Consider the following 8,577-nt stretch of genomic DNA (forward strand, 5'->3'; position numbering starts at 1 on the left):
GGTAAAATCTGGTGATTCTTTTTGTTTTGTTTTGTTTCCTGATCTTCAGTGAATCCAGCGTCCTAACACTCTTCTCTCTCTTCCAGGCAGCCTGGAGGACGGCATCATGTGTTCTGGGTGGAGTGATGGAAAGTTTCTTTGGTGCCAGTGTGTTCAGAGAAGGAGCTTCACAGCTGGGATTCTACTGTGACCATCAGCAAAACAACAGGTTAAATAATAATGAACAAGATCAAGTCTGGTCTTGTCAATATTGTGATTTTAAAACATACAAATGAATCCTTTGTCTTTATCCTAATCATAGTTTTTCCATTAAAGTTATTTTTGTATCTTTATTTGCAGTGACTGGTCCCTGAAGGACGTGGAAGAGAAATGTGAAGAGGCGGCTGCTCTCAAACTTCCTCTGTCTGTTCTGGAGCTGAATCTTGCAGAGCTGCAGGAGCTTTTCCAGGTCAGGAGTTCTTACCACTTAAATCCCTGCATTCCCAGAATTATGACCCGTTGTCACGGTGACTTGTACTTTCCCTGTGTCTGAACATATACACATTGTATTTCTTAATACTAATATTTTTTGACATATCTGCACATATGTCTATATTTACATACACACATAAGTATACTGTTTTTTGCGGAATATAAGTTGCAATTTTTTCCATCCTTTGGCTGGGTTTGAGACTCGGGTGCGACTGATATATTAAAATATATAATTTAACATGTGTGTTATTTTTACACTGACAGCCACTAGAGGGCACTCTAGGTTTGTGTAGCAGTATCTGCCACTCATGTATCACTAAAAATGTACTTGTTTGTTATTTTCACATTAACAGCCACTAGAGGGCACTGTTGTGACCTATACGCAGGTGCAACTCATAGTCCAGTGTGTGTGTATATGTATATATGGGTTGAGTAATTTTCTTCTAACAATTGAACATTCAGTTATTTCTAAAATGAACAAAAAACACAACTATGTTGAATTTTAATTCATTTTCTGTGTTTTTTCATGTCACTCTCATTCCAGTGTAACCAAATGAGGCTACAGTTTGTTAAAGAGCAGATGAATGGCCCCACTGTTACAGTCTACAGGTATTAGTGTTAGCAGTATTAACACAGAACAACACAGTGTTTGTGATGTTTCCATACAGTACGTGTCAAATGTTTCCATCCTGTTCTTTGTGACCCAGGTGTGGACACAGCGTAGGTGTGTGTACTGGCCCTCTGCTGCCACACACAGGTCTACTCAAGGTCTTCAAAATTCTCCAGGTCTGTATTTTTTTATATCCTTAAATGTGTGTATGTGTGTGTTTTTTTTGTGTGTCTCTTCTTTTCTTGATGTTAGTTGTTGTTGAACTGATGTTGCCAAGCTCCCCTCCTGTTTTCCATCACTGGTCTAATGCTCAGTGGAACATTATCCTCACAATAATCTGCCATGCTGCTCAAACGCTGCCAAATCTCTAAAAAACTGTTTTATGTGGAACCTTTGGCAAATGTCTGGCCAGGGGGACACACAGTGGGTAAATGGAATTTTTCTTGTCTTTATTAATCCAGAGAGAGACAGTGGAGTTTCCATAATGGGTCATAAGTGGAGAGACTGTAAATTCATGGCAGTCAGTGTGGAAATATAAGCACCAGGATGTTGTGTTTGTCAGGGGCCAGCTTCCTGTTCAGGCCCTCGAAAACACACTGTCATCCATCAGATCTGCTGCGTTCACATCACTCCAGCTCTCTGTTCACCCATTACTTCCTCTTCCCCTCTGCAGCACTCTCCCGTGACTCTGGCCAATCAGGCAGATTCAGCGTGTTTGATGCGTCTGTCGGGTGTCGCCTTTCCAGGTGAGAAGGACAGACAGGAGTGGGAGACGCAGCAGGAGGAGGCCAGGAGGAGAGACCACAGGCGCATAGGCACGGTAAAAACAAAACCTTGGAAAATAAATCTGAAATTAGATGAGTGGTTCGTAGTGTTAAATGCTGGGTTTTGTTTGCAGGACCAAGACCTGTTCTTCTTCAATGACGTCAGTCCTGGCAGTTGCTTCTTCCTTCCTAAAGGAGCCCACATTTACAACAAACTCAAGGACTTCATTAAGGTGAAAATACTGTTCTAAACATAAGGGGCTCGGTTCAGTTGATTAAAAAGAAATGTTGTCACTCTTCATCCATTACAGATATATTCCCCTCAAACACACGTCTTCATCCATTACAGATATATTCCCCTTAAACACACACACACATAATATAAATTCCCTATTCACCAAATTTATATATTTTTGAAATGATGTTTTTGCTCAAATTATTTGGTTTACATATTTTTAATTTCCTGAAATTGCAGTTCCTCCCTGTTATCAGGTGAGGGCGCAGTTACCTGATACACTCCGAACAGTTTCTAATCCATCACATGGACATACAGACCATTCACACTCATTCACACGTACTGTAAATACTATTGTTTTTCTCTATGGACTAAATAAGCACTTAAAAGTACGTAAAAAAAAATCTTTTTATCATTGATTAGCATTACTAACCAACCATTACTAGCCAACCAACTTACTAACTTGTTAACAGACGTCCGTGTCTCTGCTCCTGCATCGACTTCACCAGCGTTGGGTGGACGTTAGAACTGCTCTAACACAGCTGTGCTCCTAGCTTTTCATTAATGTAACAACCACTTAATGAAAGTTGACAACGTTGACCTTCCAACTTCTACCCTTCCTATGTAACATACACACACACATACAGAGCACATACATGAACCTGTGTCGTCTCCTGAGGATGTACATGTTTGTCTAAGTGCTCAGGATATTGCACTTGTCTTCCTGTCATTATTGGACTCTGGTGACCGTCTGACCCGCACCGCTGCGCTCATATTGGCTAATTGTCCTTCCTGACATCTCGCAGAGCGAATACCAAAGGCGAGGTTTCACCGAGGTCGTGACCCCAACGTTGTACAGCACCGAATTATGGGAGCGCTCCGGACACTGGGAGCACTACAGCGAGAACATGTTCACCGTGACATCAGAGGGTTCCCAAACCTACGCCCTCAAACCCATGAACTGCCCAGCACACTGGTGAGCGCCAGGACGCAGGCGGAGTATTGATTTTATAAACATTAAATATTATTTGTCTTGTTTTTGTCAGCTAATCAAAACAGTTCTACTGATGAAACTGGTCTGACTCGACCAAGATTAGGTTAGGTTTATTCAAAAGACTTTTCTCTTCTTCTTGTGTTCAGTCTTATGTTTGAGCAGCGCGTTCGTTCCTGGCGGGAACTTCCTCTGCGATGGGCCGACTTCGGGGCCCTCCACCGTAACGAGCTGTCAGGAGCGCTGGGCGGACTGACCCGGGTTCGCCGGTTTTGCCAGGATGACGCTCACATCTTCTGCATGCCCGAGCAGGTACACACACACACACACATAAACATACCCAAACAAACACATAAAAACAGCCTGCGTAGACACCAGGACGCACCGTGAAGCCCGTTAATTGGGTCAGAAAGTGCAAACAGGACACGTGGAGCCACAGTGCGGTGATTAGATGCTCTGCACAAATACCTCAAGACATTCCAGGGGGCCTGGCTTTATGAATAAAGCTCTTTGTGCTGTTTAAACATGACGCCTCCATACGTGCATCTGTTGAGACGGCTGCTGTTCACCGCGGCCGTGAACGCTCCCATGATGCTGATTATTTGGCTCCTGTTATTTTACCCCAACGTTCACATGACACAGTCTGAACTCAATTGTTCATTTAGGGCTTTAAAGTCAATTCATGTAATTACTGTAATTACAGCAGGTTTAAATCATTCACACTCCTCAACCCCCGTGTCCCACCTCACTGTTTGTCTTATTAAATCACAGGTTTGTATGAAAACTTTTTTTTTTCTTTTTTTACCTCTCTGCTCTGCAGCTGGAGGAGGAGATCGTCTCCTGTTTAGAATTTGTGAGGAGCGTGTACCGAGTCTTTGGGTTCTCCTTCCACTGCCTCCTCTCCACTCGGCCCACACCGTGTTTAGGAGATCCTGAACAGTGGGATCGTGCTGAGCAGGTGAACAAACCAAACTCACACACTCTCTTATAGCTGTGAATGTTAGGAGTAACAGTAGGCGTCATGTGACACACGGATCAATAAAGATGTCAATGGGAGGAGCCTCTGTTATAAAAGAAGTGTCCATTTACTACACACTTTGACCTTGTGACTCACGGTGCAAAGTTTTTTTAACAAAGGATTTCTGGGAAATTCTAATTTAATTCTCCAAGATTCTACAGTTTTCAATTTATTTATTATATGTTTATATGTTTGTTTAAAGTGAACATATTTGTCAACGCCCATGTTTGGAAAAGTGTTTAAAACGTTTCCAAATGATGTGTGATTAATTTGGAGTTAACACTGTGCTAATTATTGACAACTGTGTAATTAATCATTATTAATATTTTTATTTGATTGACAGCCTTGTACTGTTGTAATTAGCTAAAAAAAATCCTTTGTAAAAAAAATAAAATAAAATGCTATCAGTTTGATGAGGACTTTGTTTTTGCACATCTGTGGTTTGTTGCCGGGTAGATTTATATCTATTAATGCTCTGAAGTCTTTTAAAAAGACTGAAGATGATTCAATGGAGTTTTGTTGAATTTATAGTTACAGCTCACTTATCTCACACACAATCCTTCCAAAGCTCACATTTTATCCTTTGGCTCGTGTGTGTGTGTATTTGTGTGTGTGTGTGTGTGTGTGAGCAGCAGCTACAGAGGAGTCTGCAGCAGTTTGGTGAACACTGGGAGTTAAACCCAGGGGACGGCGCCTTCTACGGACCAAAGGTCAGAGTTGCTGCCAGGTCAATGATCTTTGACCTTTAACAAAGACACTGACATCAGTCATTTTGTTCAATACTCAACAGTCTACACAGTGTTTGTTGTCACTGTGTTTTCCTCTGCTCTGTGATCATCAACAGTTCCCACCCAAACCCTAAAGTTCTGATGTGGGAAGTTTATGTGTGTCATGGCTTGTTTCTTTTTAATATTAGTGATGTTTTTCTTTTGTTTTTTTATTTTACCAGGCAGGAAGATTTAAGAACAAATTTTGATTCACAGCCGTGGTCTGGACGAAGGCCAGATGGAAGTTTATCCTCTCTCTAAAGGGAGGGCACGGCCATAAAACAAGATGAAATTTAAAAATCATAAATAAATGATAAAGTAAAACATTCACAGTTAAAACACACCCCATCGCTAAACTAAGAGTTTTAAAAAAGAGTTTTAAACTCTAGGAATAAGAAGGTGAAAATCATTTTTTTGACATTCAGTATCGCTAAACTAAGAGTTTTAAAAAAGATTTTTAAACTCTAGGAATAAGAAGGTGGAAATCATTTTTTTGACATTAAGTCAAACAAAAAAAAAATCAATCGTCAGCATAAACTGTTCATGAGGCTGAGGCTGATACGACTGGATTGAAGAGTTTATTCCAATGAGGCTGGAACAAAGATGGAGGGCCTGATTTTCAAACTAAAACACACACACGTGTTTCTCTTCATAGATTGACATTCAGATCAAAGATGCCCTCAACAGGCAGCACCAGTGTGCCACGATCCAGTTGGACTTCCAGCTGCCAATCAGATTTGACCTTCAGTATGTTGGGTGAGTCAAACTACATTTGGTTTTCTCTCTCTCTCTCTCTCTTTCTTTTTCTCTGTCTCTCTCTCTTATATCAAACATTCCAACATCTGCAGCGTTTTAAACATGAACTCTAGCAGCATGTGTTCATCTGTTTGTTGATCCCATTCACTTCATACTCAAGCTGTACAAGTGAATTCACCAGGGCTTAATCTGGTTTTGGAAAAGGAGGGTCTTTTTCTATTGGATTCATTGAGTTGGACAAGCACATGCTCCGTAGCTGCTCTTAAATCTTGTTCTGTTTTAGTGTTTTTTTTTGTTTTTGTTTTTATTGGTTTGTGTGAGTATATAGACCAGTATAGTTATATTGGCCACATTTAACACAAACTAGTTATTGTAATTAAAGTAACATTGTATTAGGGCTGTTATATAAATTATTCACATTAAAGCATTTGTGAAGATTAATATTAACATTTTTATGCAGAATAATTTTAAGGTAAGTATATCCAATAATTTCACTGTCCATCTACCTACTTTTTTTTCTCTTATACACACACAAATGTTTCAGTTTCACCAAAGCAGCCCAAGCTTAAAAACCTATCTCAACTAAATTGTGAGTTTTGGTTTTTTATTTTTGTTATATTTAGGAATTTTTATTTATTTCTGTTCATCATGCTTATTTATGATAATGATTAATCATGATTAACTTTGATTAATCTACACAAAACATGATCATTTCATTGGACAGCCCTATTTTGTATCCTGTATCAAATAATCAGTCATATACAGTATTTCTGTTACTTACATTTACTTTAATGTTAAATTAATCTGTAAATGTGTTCATGTGTTCAATGTGTTCTTTCTTACTTCCTGTTGAAGGCGAGATGGACAGAAGCACAGGCCAGTGATGATCCATAGAGCAGTGCTGGGATCACTGGAGAGAATGTTGGCCATACTGGCCGAGAACTTTGGAGGAAAATGGTGTGAATATCTCTGTTATCACAGGAAGTCACATGTTTTTTTATTTCCTGCTGTTACGGTAAAAAAAAAAAAAATCTCTCCCTATTCTCTTCCTCTAGGCCCCTGTGGTTATCACCAGCACAGATCATGGTTATTCCAGTAGGGGGCAACTGTGAGTCATATGCCAAAAAGGTCAGTCTGTAAACATAAAGTAAAGTCAACAGAACAAGTGTACTGCATGTCGTTTCACTTCATGTCTGAGAAACACAAAGAGTCAGTATATTAAAGAAGCGCCTCGTCCTGTTTAAGGTGGTTTTGATGTTCCGTGAAGCTGGCTTCATGGCTGATGTGAGCGATGACCAGGGGTCCACCTTAAATAAGAAGATCCGCTCCGCTCAGCTGGCTCAGTACAACTACATATTTGGTAAAGATGAATCATGAAAAGCCACGATTTCTGCCGTCACGAGGCCACCGTCCAACGTTGACGAAAGATGTTAACACAAACACATCACTTATGACACGGCCGTAGCAAATCATGACTGTGTGTGTGTGTTTTGTCTGAGCAGTGGTGGGAGATCAGGAGGTAGAGAGCGGAACGGTGAATGTGAGGAGCAGACGGGGTAAACAGCTGGGCAGGAGGACGACGGAAGAAGTGCTGACTTCTCTCACACGCCTACGAGACTCCAGGAGCAACACAGATGAGTTCTGAGGGGGAAAAAAGAAAACGTCCCAGGAATAATGAGTCACTGATGTGCAAAAATATTAGTTTTAATTGTTTAACAATCATGTCGGTTCATGTCATGAGATTTGCATTTGTAATAAAACTGTAAAACCACATAAAAGTTGTATTCATTGTTCCTTGGTTCATTTGTGGGGTTGTTGTGGCTCTAACAGGAAACAGGAAACGGTTTTTAAGTCGAGTTTATGCTAAATGCTAAGGACACATACAGAGCCTAAATATTGATATTTTATATAAATGTATAAACACACATATATAAATTATATTTTTATATTTATTGTTAAATTTTAACTTCATCTTAACGACAGACTCGACTAATATTTCGTTGCGAAGTACATAAAAGTACAGCACATAATGAAAAACATTACTGACGTATGTCCAAAGGTGTCACTGGTTTTTACGTCATGTTTATATTTTTAAAAAACATTTATTTCCGGTTCATCTATAAATAACTTTTAACGTAGTCTAAACAAACATGCTAAATATGTACTATATTAATGTAACAGGCTAACAAGTTCCCGATCCTATTCCTCATCGCTGAAGTTGCACAGCCTCGGTGTTACCGCCAAATAATTCCCCCAACTCTGGAGGAACATGGAGCGCTATCTCCTTTTTAGCTTCATCATTAGCATCAGTTCCAGTTACCGGTACTTTTCCGTTTCTTTACCGCATTAGCATCAGTTCCAGTTACCGGTACTGTGTCTTTATCTGTTTTATTTTTGTTCTTTATGAAGCTCTTTATGGTTTAGTCGTGTATTTTTCAGTGATACAGTAACGTCCATATGTCATAAGTGTAGACAGCGCCCTCTTTAGGCCGCAGAGGATATAACATTTTGATGTCAAGCACCAGAATACAAGCCGGAAGTCCGGCTAAACTACTTCCGAAAAAGGCACAACACGTAGTCTGGAAACGCGGTAAATGAGGTTAACGAGTTTTTTTGTTTGTTTGTTTGTTTTTTTAGATGATTTAATAGAAACTTTACTCAGTATAGAGGCAGTGTCCGGAGTTAAATTCCATTAAAATTAGCACACTCTCCTTTCGACCAAGTGACTGTCATGGCGTCAGAACAGAAACGTTGGCTGGCTTTAAACAGACAGGAAGAACGGAAGGACACGGAAGGGAGTTTGACTAAAATAGGAGAAGGCCCACGCAGCCACGTCAGGTCGGGGGTGTTCATGTGTGTTTAGTGGAAACAGCCAAATGGATGTAAAGGTCAAAAGGATTGGAGTTTTCCTTTTTTTTTTCGTTCCTTTTTTTAATTGAGAGATGCCGACAGGATGGAAAAGCCA

The 8,577-nt window shown here is 40.0% G+C and overlaps 1 protein-coding gene across 1 annotated transcript in view; it reads left to right on the forward strand.

Annotated features, from left to right (window-relative positions):
- The window catches only part of tars2 (threonyl-tRNA synthetase 2, mitochondrial), a 9,593-nt gene extending 2,208 nt beyond the window's left edge, over positions 1–7,385 (forward strand). The window contains exons 4-18 of the mRNA XM_025061435.1: positions 87–208; positions 340–448; positions 1,016–1,080; positions 1,179–1,257; positions 1,755–1,901; positions 1,980–2,078; positions 2,887–3,056; positions 3,221–3,383; positions 3,892–4,029; positions 4,722–4,799; positions 5,512–5,612; positions 6,468–6,569; positions 6,668–6,740; positions 6,858–6,972; positions 7,115–7,385. Of these exons, the coding sequence (XP_024917203.1) occupies positions 87–208; positions 340–448; positions 1,016–1,080; positions 1,179–1,257; positions 1,755–1,901; positions 1,980–2,078; positions 2,887–3,056; positions 3,221–3,383; positions 3,892–4,029; positions 4,722–4,799; positions 5,512–5,612; positions 6,468–6,569; positions 6,668–6,740; positions 6,858–6,972; positions 7,115–7,257 (1,704 nt within the window). The 3' untranslated portion in view covers positions 7,258–7,385. The remainder of the gene's footprint in view (positions 1–86; positions 209–339; positions 449–1,015; positions 1,081–1,178; positions 1,258–1,754; positions 1,902–1,979; positions 2,079–2,886; positions 3,057–3,220; positions 3,384–3,891; positions 4,030–4,721; positions 4,800–5,511; positions 5,613–6,467; positions 6,570–6,667; positions 6,741–6,857; positions 6,973–7,114) is intronic.
- The last annotated feature ends 1,192 nt before the right edge of the window (positions 7,386–8,577 follow it).

This window comes from Cynoglossus semilaevis, chromosome 13 (assembly GCF_000523025.1).
Source record: "Cynoglossus semilaevis isolate Cse_v1.0 chromosome 13, Cse_v1.0, whole genome shotgun sequence".
Lineage (NCBI taxonomy): Eukaryota > Metazoa > Chordata > Actinopteri > Pleuronectiformes > Cynoglossidae > Cynoglossus > Cynoglossus semilaevis.